The sequence below is a fragment of the Trachurus trachurus genome (genome assembly GCF_905171665.1).
Source record: "Trachurus trachurus genome assembly, chromosome: 9".
NCBI lineage: Eukaryota > Metazoa > Chordata > Actinopteri > Carangiformes > Carangidae > Trachurus > Trachurus trachurus.
This window is the reverse complement of record NC_139895.1, coordinates 23,746,204-23,758,916: the sequence shown is the minus strand read 5'-3', so window position 1 is coordinate 23,758,916 and position 12,713 is coordinate 23,746,204. Positions and strand designations below refer to the sequence as shown.

At 40.8% G+C, this 12,713-nt stretch overlaps 4 protein-coding genes and 1 long non-coding RNA gene across 6 annotated transcripts in view; 3 read left to right on the top strand and 2 right to left on the bottom strand.

Moving 5' to 3' along the window:
• Positions 1 to 1,842: 1,842 nt before the first annotated feature.
• On the top strand, positions 1,843 to 3,357 carry LOC310992046 (uncharacterized protein). The gene is made up of 6 exons (XM_083980012.1): positions 1,843 to 2,004; positions 2,354 to 2,496; positions 2,607 to 2,671; positions 2,742 to 2,879; positions 2,976 to 3,074; positions 3,155 to 3,357. The coding sequence occupies exons 1-6, from the start codon at positions 1,900 to 1,902 to the stop codon at positions 3,208 to 3,210; spliced, it is 606 nt and encodes a 201-aa protein (XP_083836138.1). The 5' UTR covers positions 1,843 to 1,899; the 3' UTR covers positions 3,211 to 3,357.
• Positions 3,358 to 4,964: 1,607 nt separating this feature from the next.
• On the top strand, positions 4,965 to 6,946 carry LOC310991550 (uncharacterized protein). The gene is made up of 6 exons (XM_083979296.1): positions 4,965 to 5,154; positions 5,490 to 5,632; positions 5,795 to 5,862; positions 6,094 to 6,222; positions 6,391 to 6,486; positions 6,578 to 6,946. The coding sequence occupies exons 1-6, from the start codon at positions 5,044 to 5,046 to the stop codon at positions 6,667 to 6,669; spliced, it is 639 nt and encodes a 212-aa protein (XP_083835422.1). The 5' UTR covers positions 4,965 to 5,043; the 3' UTR covers positions 6,670 to 6,946.
• Positions 6,947 to 8,107: 1,161 nt separating this feature from the next.
• Positions 8,108 to 8,829, top strand: LOC310991234. Its single transcript, XR_014595609.1, has 4 exons — positions 8,108 to 8,162; positions 8,275 to 8,385; positions 8,461 to 8,562; positions 8,740 to 8,829. It is a non-coding gene; the product is annotated as an uncharacterized lncRNA (long non-coding RNA).
• On the bottom strand, positions 8,322 to 11,499 carry f2r (coagulation factor II (thrombin) receptor). The gene is made up of 2 exons (XM_083978867.1): positions 11,399 to 11,499; positions 8,322 to 10,560 (listed from the first exon to the last, which is right to left on the bottom strand). Exons 1-2 carry the CDS (start codon positions 11,466 to 11,468, stop codon positions 9,332 to 9,334), a joined length of 1,299 nt encoding a protein of 432 aa, XP_083834993.1. The 5' UTR covers positions 11,469 to 11,499; the 3' UTR covers positions 8,322 to 9,331.
• Positions 11,500 to 11,721: 222 nt separating this feature from the next.
• iqgap2 (IQ motif containing GTPase activating protein 2) overlaps positions 11,722 to 12,713 on the bottom strand; it is a 36,212-nt gene continuing 35,220 nt past the window's right edge. For both annotated transcript variants that reach the window (XM_083978715.1, XM_083978716.1), the window contains one exon: positions 11,722 to 12,435. In XM_083978715.1, the coding sequence (XP_083834841.1) occupies positions 12,322 to 12,435 (114 nt within the window). In that variant the 3' untranslated portion in view covers positions 11,722 to 12,321. The remainder of the gene's footprint in view (positions 12,436 to 12,713) is intronic.

The window sequence follows — 12,713 nt, the reverse complement described above, 5'->3', positions numbered from 1 at the left end:
GATAACACTGGGGAAGATTGTTTACACAGAGGTTGATATCTACAGTAATAGCACTGTACGGACTGAAAGTCTGCTCCCCTTTTCTATGAGTAAGTCATCTTTCAGCTTTGAGCAGGCCTTTGTTGCAATTCAGACCGCAGTGGTAAACCAAGAGTCCTTATTGAAGATTTTACATTCTGCTCACTGCGCAACCACAGGACAAAGTTTAACATGGGGGCAGCAAAACAGGATTGATTTCTCTTACATAAAGATGTGATTTCACAAGGGGTCAGATAGCTAGAACTCACGTATTGTTCTTACAACCTGGATCCAAATGGTTCATCGAGTTACGTAACAGTTTACTGGGCATAAAATGTTAAAGTGAGAGAGAACTCAAAAGACAAGCAAACTGCATTGATGTTAAACAGTGAGACACAAGCTTATAAGGCCACTTTGGTCACTCGTACTTTATTGTCCTTGGATAAACTGTGATCTCAGTGCGAAAGAGAAGGTCGGTTGGTACAGAAAGCTAAAATAAGCTTGTTTTTAATCAATGTTTTGACTTTTTTCACTGCCCTAGATGTATTATCATCATGTATAAAAGATCAACATGCCTACAGTATGAACATTCTCCTTTCCCCTCCCTTTACTGCAAAGTGTACAGCTCACAAATGTAGCTCCTCTGTCTTGTATGTGTATTTGATATTATTGTTATTATTTAAAGATAAATCTGGAGAGAATTATTACAAAAGGGAGCGATGGACTGATGATGCACCATCACAACTGAACAGAGATTTTTACTTTGTGTTTTTTGTCAGATCGAAGCCATGAGTGGAAGTTACAAGAAGATGCATTTGTAAATCGGATCATGTTTTCTGTTTTGTGGCAGTATGTGGGACTCCATTTGTGATGTGTTAATTTTTCTCTTTTTTATTCTTGTATTATGTTTTTGTAAATACAGAGAAGTATTTCATGAGTTTTGAATATGCTGGTATAAAGCTTCTCTTCCCTTAGTCAAAGTGTCAACTCTTTTCATTTGTGAGTATATGGATCTGAACGCAGTCACAATCCCACAAAGATAACCTGTTTTTACTCTCTGGTTTCTGAAAGGAATAAGCAAATGTTTAGCGAACTTCAATGGTGCTGATACCTGACAGAGCTATCTATTGGTTCTTATTTAGTAAATAGAAACAGGGGTGTAAGGTGTTAATCCAAGGGCCAACTACTGTACCACTTCATAGTTCTATAGAAAAGACATAAACAGCATAGTGACTGTAGTTCTTACTCTTGTAGGTTATATAACATGTACATTTCAGACTAATCTGTTGATATGTGAGTACCTCTCTTTCTCCATCCTTCTTTCTGGCCTCAAAGTCATAGCACAATCAAAGGCACAACGAGACTAACCCACAGAAAGAATAATTCATCTGTGCACCCCAAACAAGACACTAGGAGGGAATGTGAGTGAGCCCCTGGCAAAACCACAAACACCACAGCATTACTGTTGCATACAAAGAGAGATAACATTAGAAAAAGTCTCTTTCATACACACAAACACTTGCAATAAACCTTTAGCACATTTGAAATATTCATCCCTGTCGTCTGCACGATAAAGAAGTACTGTAAGGAATGGCCTTTCTCTCACAGCAGCAAGAAAACATGTTCTGGTTTCTGCAAAGATCCATTTGAACTATTTATTACATAATACCAGCATTTCCAGGCGTCCAATTTCAGACCCCCACCTCTCCCACCCATACACACGCACACTCACTCCTCTTCTCTCTCTCTCTCTCTCTCTCTCCTCCCTACAGTATATAAATGTAACATCCTTTGTGTTCGTCCTCATGCCAGTGTTCCTGCTGGAGTACAGTAGTACTGCTGTTGCTGTTGTATCCCTCTGGGTGTTATCACAATCTCATCATGTCTGTTCAGTTTTGTTTAGCCTTGCTGGCTCTCTCCTCTCTGACCGCTGCCTCTGATCCAGGCTGCGAGGAGCTGATTAAACCTATGGAGGATCAAACCCAGGTACGTTGTTCTCAGAATTGACATGTGTAAGGTAAAATCCAGTTTTCTTTATTCTACATGATTTAAATAATAAAAATAAGTTTGTGTTAGAGCAACAAGGAGGATAATATGAATTATGGATGCAGGTGCACCTAGCAGGTCACTGTAAATCATTTCCTATGAAGATAATTTCCAATATGTCATATTTCAATAAATGGTCAGTATTTTAAAGTAATGTTTAATGATGTTTGAATTTTTGGTTTTCTTTTTTTTTTTATCTCAAAGAAACTACAAAAAAATATAGGGGGTTAAAAGAGATTTTATTTGTGGGTTTGTAATATGGCTTTCAATTTTGCACATCTGTTTCTAGCTCCCTGGGAAATGGATTCTTCATGCTGGAGTATCAGACAACGCAGACTTTCAGAAGACTCTTAACTCACTCACCAGCTCCAGGATGGAAATCTCACCCATACCTGATAGTGAGGATATGGCCCTGAGCTGGGCAGATAAAATGTAACTCATTATTCTGAATATTAAATGTTTTGATACCTGTATGGTCCAGTGCTTAATGTAAGAGTTGTGATTTACTCCAGTTCTCTTGTTTGTTTTTTTCTTAATTCAAGGGATGGGAATTGTCACTATGGAAGTATTAACTTCACCTTCTCAGCAAACGCCACCAAAGCCGTATGTAAGTACATTACGGTGCATATTACTGTCTGTGCTTGAATGGTTCCTGAACTTTGCTTTGCATTTAACAGTTAACTTCAACTCCACCGTCTATGACACTCTTGGGAAGTACATGCTGGCCTGCCCTGGGTGTGTCCTCTGGGTAGACACCACTGTGGCAACGGAGAGTGATGGGACAACCAAAACTGGGAGAAACCTTTACCTCTTCAGTGAGTTCATAGTTCTCTCCACATGCATGCTAAAAACAAATCCCAAACCTCAGAGCTTTAGCACTCACACATGGTCTGTTATGTCCTGTCCTTCAGCAAAGACTGGGAGGGTTGATGAGTCTCACTTTGAAGTTGTCAAGAAACAGGCAGCATGCCTCAACTTCTCAGCAGAGTTCTTCTTTGGAAATGACACGGGTGAGATGCTGTGACAATAGTAAACAGTGTTGGTAATGTATTGAGACCCTCATCAACTTCATTTCCTACCTCTGTTTCAGACCTGTGCCCTGACAAGAAGGAACCTGCCCAAGCTAAAAAGGAAGACGGACAATAGAGAAGACGCATATTGTCACCCAACGCGAACCCCAAATCCTGAGATTGCAGTTTAATTTCTACTGTAACCACACTTTGTATGTATCACTGATGTTCTAACAGATGTGAATAGGACAAAATCCTGCAGAGTTTCATGTGCATCAACAGACAGTCTGTATTACTTGTTTTGTTTTTTTGTCTCCATTTTGTAAAACAAAGAAAAGAAAAGAAAAGAAAAAACAAACCACTACTCACTTACAGCTAATATTGATTCTTATGTTGTATTAAAGTGAAAGTGATTAAAGTTTCACATCGACTCTTTATTCAGAAATCATGAAAAAAAGGTTTTGTTCTTGTCGTCATGTGGTATCCTGCCACTGTTTTGAACTGAATGCAGTCTCTATGTTCTTTCTGGCCTAAACTACTCTGTAACTTCTGTTGAGCCTCCAATGATTTCTGCCAAGACACAGAGCAACAGTTAGAGGCAGTCTACATGACAACAAAAGGGGAGTCAAAGAGGGAAATACTAAAGCAGGGCTATGCTTCATGTTGACTGCTTGTCCGAGGGCCCCATGAAGGATGGAGAGCAACAGTTCCAAATGACTGTGAGAAATTTCTGCTGGAGTGAAACCCCTTGGTGATTCTCCTGAAAGCCGAGAACAATGTGGCTTTTTAGATCCTCAAAGAATCAAGCAACGTGCTTTGCTAAAGTTCCTCAGGTTCACATCTCTCTCTCTCTCTCTCTCTCTCTCTCTGTCTGGGGATCTAATTCTGGTATTTATCCCAAAGCATTTACAGCACAAAATTAGTTAAGTGAAACTAAAATATGACATTTGAATAGGGTGCTTACTGTACGTGTTACATAACACAGTCCATGTCAGTGCACATCCATTGAGAGCTGATTTATGACTTACATAACCTGCCTTTACAATATCTAGTGGAGAGGCACAGACACCCTGGATAATATGAGACACAATTGGCAATAAAACATGATTATTTATTCCCCAGCGCTGGCAACTAGCACTGTGCAAACACACATTTATTACGATGATGGTGATTGTTGTTGTGTTTGACTGACCTTCACATAATAATATTTGAAATGGAGCAGATCAGCTGATCAGATCTGCTTTTGTTAATTTTAGTGTGAGAGGGCACAATGTTGGATGAGTGGCAGGTGCATGATTGTGCAGTATTACAAGATTATCATTAATGTTTTGCTCCCTTCACAAAAACACAACTCAGGGTACATGTTACATAAGCATATATATGGTCTGAGGAAACATAAACGTTACCTCCACAGTAAAGATGGCAGTTTCTTTCTCATGTGTGATATATTATACAGAATAAAAGAAGCTTGGCAAAATATTTGTTACATGTTTTGCAGCCTGTGTGTGTGTGTGTGTGTGTGTGTGTGTGTGTGTGTGTGTGTGTGTGTGTGTGTGTGTGTGTGTGTGTGTGTGTGTGTGTGTGTGTGTGTGTGTGTGTGTGTGTTTGTTTGTGTGTGCGTGTGTGTGTGACTCTGTGCAGGGGGTGTTCACATATTGAAAAATTCAAAGGTCTTGTTTTCACTCTCTGCCAGATGGCTGTTATGTAAAAGGGTAAATAGGACACACTGGATGTGGTGGACAAGTGAACTGCTCCTTCCCACCAGGAGAAGAGGTGTGTGTGTGTGTGTGCGTGCGTGCGTGCGTGCGTGCGTGCGTGTGTGTGTGTGTGTGTGTGTGTGTGTGTGTGTGTTTGAGAGAGAGAGAGAGTATGTGTGTGTTGGGTCCAGCCCACATTTCCCCAGAGGAGACTGGAGCTGGCAGGATCCCTGACATTGGTGTTGCTCTCTGGCTGCCTGCTGTCTCGAGCCATGGCTGCACAGCTGGTTATAGCTCTGCTGGCTCTCACCTCCCTGGGTGCCGCATCTGAACCGGATTGTAAAGAGCTGGTGAAGCCTCTGGTACTGGACAGCCACAGCCCTGTGAGTATCAGCAATCATTTGTATCATTTATTGGCCGCCCAGGAGTTTCTGTGCTGCAGTGCAGTGCCTGAATAGCTGAGCTTTGTTTTGGTGTTAATTTTTAGATGCCGAGTGACTAAGAACATGTTATGACAAGATGTCTTAAAAAAACATCCATTATCCATATGTTGAAGTCTTAACATCAGCAAAGTTCAAGCATATGCAATTGATGTGGATCGAAAATGCACATTAGTAACATAATTGTTAAAAAAAAAAAAAAATCATTAAAAATCTCAGAAGAAAGTTGATTCTATTATTATATTACATCATATCATATCATACTTTGTGGTTGTCAGATCTATGGGAAGTGGGTGCTTCATGTGGGGTCGTGGGATGAGCCCAGCCTGAGGCACGACTTGGTTACAGTGAACAGCTCCTGGGTGGAAATATCAGCTTCCTCAGAAAATGGAGCCATCACCATCTACTGGGCCGACCGCATGTAAGGACACTGCTGAGTGCAAATGACTGGTCACACAACTATGTGCTGTATATCATATTGTTATGTTGATCCTCAGATCACAGTTAACAGTGAAGAATGCAGTGAAAAGTGGATGGTGGTTATTTATTTCATTTTATTTTATTTTATTTCTTCTCATTACAGAACTGATGACAAATGTCTGCAGGGTGTGGCTAATGCCACCGTCACAGGAATGACCACGCACACCACTTGTATGTATCTTGTAACATTCACAGTGTTTTTTGTTATCACTCAGACTCACCACTCACGAGCTGTGTGATATGTGGGTGATACATGCAGTCACAGCACATTACAGGGTGAATTTCATCAGAAAACAGCCACACAACTTTACAAACATATGAATTTTTTTGGTTGTTTTGGTTAATTTTCTTCAGCTATTGTGGAAATACAGTATGAAAATAGTTTTGATATTTCTTCCACAGTTAACATCCATGGTCATACTTCATATCATGATGGGAAGTACTATGAGACCTGTCCTGACTGCCTCCTGTCTGAAGACACCACCCACCTCCCGAACAGCAAGACAAAGGGACGATATCTGTTTCTTTTTAGTAAGTTAGTAGCCATAGTTATTAGATTATTATGTTTTTTTTTATTCTTCTTTTTTTCCATGCAGATTTTTAAGTTATAAAGCAATTTTAAAATCCACTATCTTTCCCCCTCAGTTCCCACATTGCCTCACCATTTCACCCTCCTGTTTTATTTCTCTTCCTTCAAAGCACGGACCGGCAGTCTGGAGCCATCTGAATTAGAGACCTTCAAGAAGCAGGCCGAGTGTCTTAAGTTCCTCCCAGAGTACCACTTTGCAGGCAGCGGTCAGTCTTCATTTTCAGCTCTGCATCTCTCTGCCACCAAATCCTATTGTCGGATAATTCATTTTGAATCTATGACTGTCTCTGGTTTCAGATCTGTGTCCAGATGAGAGGGAGCCCTCTTCTTCAGCTGCTGAAGAGAACACAGAGAATGATCAAACTCCTACTGAGCCTGCTACAAATTAAAGAAGAGATGTTGCAGCCGTGTGAAAAGCCTGCAAACAAATCCATCTTAACATGTATGAATAGCGCTCTAATAAGATGCTGCTTGTGCACTGATGTAGTCCTGTGTTATGAGATCGTTTTTTGATTAGACATCAAGTTGTTGTCAGCCTGGTGGTGTCGCATTATGTTAGATCTTGTAGTTAAGTTTATAAAACCACTCAAATGTCTGCTTTAATGCCTCCACTATGTTCCCACTGGTTGTGTGTGGTGAATAAAAACAGCTCTTGGTGTTCCTCTGTACTGTCTCCCACTCATTTATTTTTGCTCCAACTTTTCCCTCATCCTTTCTCACATTCAAAAAAAGTTGCCAAACACTCTACTGATCCATATGTCAACATTATAAGCTTTATTAAAATGGACACAGCTCTTCTAAAATGCCCCGCTGTTCCCAGGAACTTCAACAAAGACTGTTGTTGGGTAACATCACTGTTAGGGGGAGAAAGAAGACGTCAAACCTTTAAACTGTTGCCACGAGGAGTCCACACAGCCCCGCAGAGAAACAACCCTCGTTCGACTGATGAAAAGATTCAGGTCCTCTTTTTTTTTTTAAACATCTCATCTGTCCAAGACGAGCCGTGGCACGTTGCCTGGGTTCATTTGGGGGCAGCAGCACGGGCAACAGAAGACTGTTGAGCAGGTCATTCTGTGCTGAATAAAAGAAATCTGCATGGCTCCACATGGTCATTAAATAACCTTCACCAGTGCATTTGAGCATGTAGAAACCTCCCTCTTGCCCCATACAACTTTTTTTTCCCTTTTTTTTTTGGAAACCCCAGAGGGAAAACTTTTCTGTTGCAGGTTCAGCAACATCATCTGCAGTGCAGCTCTCTCTCTCTCTCAGTATCAGTCCTCGTCCCTCTGTGACCATGGCTCTGCCTGCTGTTGTGTTTCTGTTGGCTCTCACCTCCCTCGCTGCTGCATCTGCACCTGACTGCAAGGACCTGGTCAAACCTTTTATGCCAGAGGACGTCAAACAGGTTAGTTGTCCTGCTGTGATGCTTTTTCTAATTCATTCCAAAAATGGAAGCGTACAAAAACTGATTATGAATAAGCACATTGATTATTTGGATTATGGATACATAAACCTTAAATGCTTGCATACAGGTGTTTGGAAAATGGGTGTATGCAATGGGTGCTGGTGACCCCAAGCAGTACCACATGGCACTGGAGTCTCTAAAAAGCTCCTGGATCGACTTGTCTGGCACCTCAGACAGTCAGACTGTGACATTACGATGGGGAGATTACTGCTTGTAAGTTAATCAAGTAAAATCATTGGTGGAAAAATAGTTTGTAAGAGTACATGAGAAAAAAGGTTTTACCTGTTTAAGGGCATGTGGGTGTTTAAGCTTGTGAAAACAAAGTTCTTTCATAACGTCTCCATGTTTTTCTAAGTGATCGGTGTATCTCAGGGGAGGTGAACGCAACAATCTCAGGAATTGCCACCACATTTCGCAGTAAGTGAACCACAGTCAGACAAATGTAAGGCAGAGATTTATCTTTAGACTCATCACAAATACATCCACGACATCAGATGTTGTATAATGATCAGTTACTTTGCCTTTAAAGAAAATCTGTCAGAGCACAAAGGACACATCCTACAGACTTGCTCTGACTGCTTGCTGTGGACAGACACCTTTCGTAATGGGGATGTCACTGGCAGATACATCCTGCAGTTCAGTAAGTCCTGGTCTTGTCAACACATCTGAACTGAGCTTTAAAATACCCATTTAAAAAAAAATCCTCTTCTTTCAGCAAGGACAGGAAAAATAGACCCCAAAAATGTTGAAATTTTCAAGAAGCAAGTTGGGTGTCTGAACTTCCCGGACAACTTCCACAGCTACGATGGTGAAACAGGTCAGTAACTTGTCAGTGACCAGTTTGTTTTCTCAACCATTTTCTTCTTTATCTTCACTGCACACGATATATTACACAAGTTTCCACAAGGTGGAGACGTTGTATTGAAATGCAATATTTAATCCTGACCTGCTCCTCTCTCACTGATGATCTTTCCTTTGTTCTCCTGTGTTTCAGAGCTGTGTCCAGACGACAAAGAGAGTGAGCAACAATAAAAGAAAAAGACAAAAGATAAAGCAGCTTTTGTATTAAGCAAAATATATATAATGTAGTAGTTTGGTTCTGATTTAATTATATTTCCTTTAGCACAAACTTTGATATTTACACACATTTTTTTGGGCTCCACCAATGCCAGTACAAGTGATTAACGATCTTATATATTCATTGATGAAAACCTATATTAATATTACAATTAACTGTTTGATTCTTATGATTTATTGAAAAGAAGGATATGAAACAAAATCAGAAGAGACATGCTTTTGCTTTGCTGGCTGTGAGGTTGATTTAATATATCCACATGGTGTCATGCTGGTGGATATATTTTATGATTTCAAGAAAACAACAAGAAGTGAACTGGCTCTAAATGTAAACAACGATGCATCAAATAAGCCAATAAGTGAAAATAAACAATAAACAGTTACAGATTTGTCTTATTTCTTTTCATCCAACCCACGCATGTCCTTAGTAAAGTTTCATATACAAATCTAAGTATCATACTGTGTGTACTGTATGTGTAAGTTTGCAGTCTCTCAGACTCATGTCTGTGCACTTAAGCCACCAGCCGGCTGTAATGAGTCCCCAGGCCGGTCTGATCGCTCTCCATCTTGCATAACCTGCTGCTGTCCGTCCGTCCACTGGTCCTCGTGCTTTGTGTCTCTGAGCTGCTCTCTGCCCGAGCCAGCTGCTTACATCTGAACAGTGCCGCCACCTGCTTCTGGCACTGAGAGGAGCCAAAGTAATAGAGGACGGGATCCAGACAGCAGCTGAGGCTGCCTAGACACATGGAGAGCAGGTACGCCTGGTAGGAGCTGTCACTGGACTTGTGGAACAGCTGAACATAGTGAACCATCAGGATGATGTTGGTGGGAGTGAAGCAGACCACAAACACCATCAGCACCATCACAGCCATCACCACGGCCCGGGTCTTCCTGGAGCGGTTCTCCACGTTGGCAGCTGCCAGAGCCTGGATGATACGCACATAGCACACTGTGGTGAAGATGAGCGGGATGAAGAAGAAGATGGAAGAGTAGATGGGGAAGAAGTAAAGATAGTAAGCTTGTAGTTTTTCCACATCCTGCACATCATGGCAGGTGGTGATGCCCAGCTCTGACAGATACATGGTCTGTCCCGAGGCCAGCAGCGGGGACACTCCGCCCAGCGCCAGCAGCCACATGGCAGCGCACACGGCCGAGGCTGTTTGAGGGCTGCGCCACGTCAGCGAGTTCATGGGGTAAACCACAGCCAGGAAACGGTCGATGCTGATGCACGTCATGAGCAGGACGGAGCAGTACATGTTGCAGTAGAAGGCTGCTGTGACCACTCGGCACATGAAGGAGCCATAGATCCAGTCGTTGCCATGGTAGTGGTAGGCGATCTTGAAGGGAAGGAGCAGGCCAAACAGGAGGTCAGCGCAGGCCAGGTTCAGCATGTAGATCACTGCTGGCTTCCTGGGACGGATGTGATGCACAAACATCACCATAGCGACGAGGTTGAGGGGCACACTGATGATGAAGACAAGGGTGTAAACGGTCGGGACAAAGCTTGTTGCCAGGCGACCCTGGAGGAAACCTTTAGCCTCCTCTGAGACAATAAAGTGCTTCTGGGGTTGACGGTGTGGACCGTGGTGGCCGTGTCTTTTCACCGGCTCCTGCTCTGAGCCGGAGCCGGACCCTCCGTCGTCCCTCATAGAGTCCAACACAGACAGATCCACGTAGTCCACAGGCTCATCAGTGACCAATACAAAGTGACCGGAGAAAGTCCGAGGCAGCAGCTCTGAGTCTTTCAAGAGACAGAACAAAATCTTTACATAAATCCAGAAATAAGTGAGAAAGTTAGATGTTACAAACTGGATGTATTTTAGTAATAATCATCTTATTTTCAGCAATATTTAAGAGATAAGCTTGTTTTTATAGTTCACATCTATGATGACTGACCTTGTGAGTATTTGAGTTCTAAAACTATTTTATGTAAAATAATAACAACACATTACTTAGCTAAGTATGACTAAACATATGATCAACAAAATGGAATACAAATGGTTGATTATTGTGTTATTGTTTTATTGCTCAGCCACATAAGCAGCATCTTAATATCTAAGTGGTGCTGATTTTTTGTGGGTAAAATCCTATCCTGTACAGATGTAGCCTAATTTTGACATCAACTATTTGTGGACTGAATGTATTAGATAGCACAAAATTGATATAGCCTACCAAAGTAAAGTACAAAAAACATCTAATCTGGATTTACTTACGCACACTTAATTATAATGATCTGCTGTAGGCTATGTGGTCAAAACAGATTTGGGCAGAATTACAAATGATTGATCATTTGTCTTTAAACAAATTATGGCCCCAGTTTCTACTAAACTCCAGCCAGCAATATACAATATTAACTATAGTCTGTCATAAAGTGAATTATGGGCTACAGCCTCATACTGCTAAAACAACTGCCATATTAATTTGAAATGACACTTTTGATGCAAATATACTCAGTGTCACTTATCTTGCATTAGGTGCACGATAGCACTGTACAACATATTTCTATTACAGTAATGTATCTAATAATCTGATATGAACTATCACAGTGTTAAAAGTTTTTGGTTAAGAAACCAACTTACCATTTTTGGAGGCAAGTGCTGAGCTCTGGAGAGAAAACAATACTAGCAACCCTGCTAACAGATGACCCATGGCTTTACTGTATTTCCTCTGATAAAGCCTGCTGAAGAAGAGAGGCAACAGTGTTTTTTCTGCCAACTTCAAACCCGTTATTACAGTTGAGTGTGGACCCGCCTCTCCCTCACTGCACATCATCTCCTCCCCTAAAACAGTGTAGTGACATTACAGTCATCTTACTTCATATTTTCCCTCAGCGTCTTTGTTGACAACATGGAAGAGACAGATTATGGTAAAACTGAGGGTGAAAAATGTTAAATGGTTTTGGGGCATACGGTATGTCATTTATTATGCACATTTTTCAAGCATTAGAAATCACTTATAATCTGATAATACATTAAAAATACATCAGTTGCGGCTTTTAAAAGTTTTGAATGTTTTATTAATTAAAACATATTCCTTTAAACTCTTTAATTAAAAAGGCACTGGTAAACTACAGTATGTCATGTTGCCATGCAGGCTGCCTGCAGAGTTGCTCCACTAATCCATTTGGGAACTGATCATGCTGCTTCTTTTCAAATGTCCATCAAACCCTTAAAGTTTCTTCAGCAAAAGAGGAACCAACAAGTGTGTTTTCTACTATCTTTTACATACAAAACATGAATATAATTACAATGTCATTCTTAAAATACATTACATTTACAATCACCACATGGAAAAGCACAGGACGGATAGCTTTAATTGAATATCTCATTTCCATTTCGGCGTGATCCATCAAATTATAATCAGATGAAACAAAAACACAGTCCTGAACCACTGACTGTTTTCTGACAAAATTAATTTTGATCATCAAACTCAGCACTGTCAGAAGGCACAATCTGTTTGATCCTCTGCTTCTAAACCTTCTTCCTCCTTCCTCTTAACTTTCTCATTTTCCATAGAATTTCTTGTTTAGGAGGAAAATTAGCAAATTGACGTTCACTTTGGCTTTGTCGAACATCTTCATGACGGCAACACCTTCGTACTGCAGCTGAAGGAGGTCCTGGACACAAAAATACAATGAGAGAAACTCAAATTTAGGAGGTTTTTACACAAAATAAATAATGATGAATGACACAGGGAAGTAAATTTGATCACTAGATAAATCATTTAAGTTTCTAGTCATAATAAAAAAAAAAATTAAAATAACACACAGGTTCATTTTGACAAGTGCGTTTCAGTGGGAAAATATTTCCGTTATTTCCAACACATTTCCCATTAGTAGTCCAATGACGGGAACAGCACATTTAACCATCCGTCATCAGGTTTTAGTGTTGACTG

Excerpts from the sequence above, each read along its gene's own strand:
- LOC310992046 (XM_083980012.1), top strand. The coding sequence starts at position 1,900 with ATGTCTGTTCAGTTTTGTTTAGCCTTGCTGGCTCTCTCCTCTCTGACC. Across the intron at positions 2,497-2,606 it reads CTGAGCTGGGCAGATAAAAT|GGATGGGAATTGTCACTATG; the intron begins GTAACTCATTAT and ends TCTTAATTCAAG. Across the intron at positions 3,075-3,154 it reads CTTCTTTGGAAATGACACGG|ACCTGTGCCCTGACAAGAAG; the intron begins GTGAGATGCTGT and ends CCTCTGTTTCAG.
- LOC310991550 (XM_083979296.1), top strand. The coding sequence starts at position 5,044 with ATGGCTGCACAGCTGGTTATAGCTCTGCTGGCTCTCACCTCCCTGGGT. Across the intron at positions 5,633-5,794 it reads ATCTACTGGGCCGACCGCAT|AACTGATGACAAATGTCTGC; the intron begins GTAAGGACACTG and ends TTCTCATTACAG. Across the intron at positions 6,223-6,390 it reads ACGATATCTGTTTCTTTTTA|CACGGACCGGCAGTCTGGAG; the intron begins GTAAGTTAGTAG and ends CTTCCTTCAAAG.
- f2r (XM_083978867.1), bottom strand. The coding sequence starts at position 11,468 with ATGGGTCATCTGTTAGCAGGGTTGCTAGTATTGTTTTCTCTCCAGAGC. Across the intron at positions 10,561-11,398 it reads AGCACTTGCCTCCAAAAATG|ACTCAGAGCTGCTGCCTCGG; the intron begins GTAAGTTGGTTT and ends GTCTCTTGAAAG.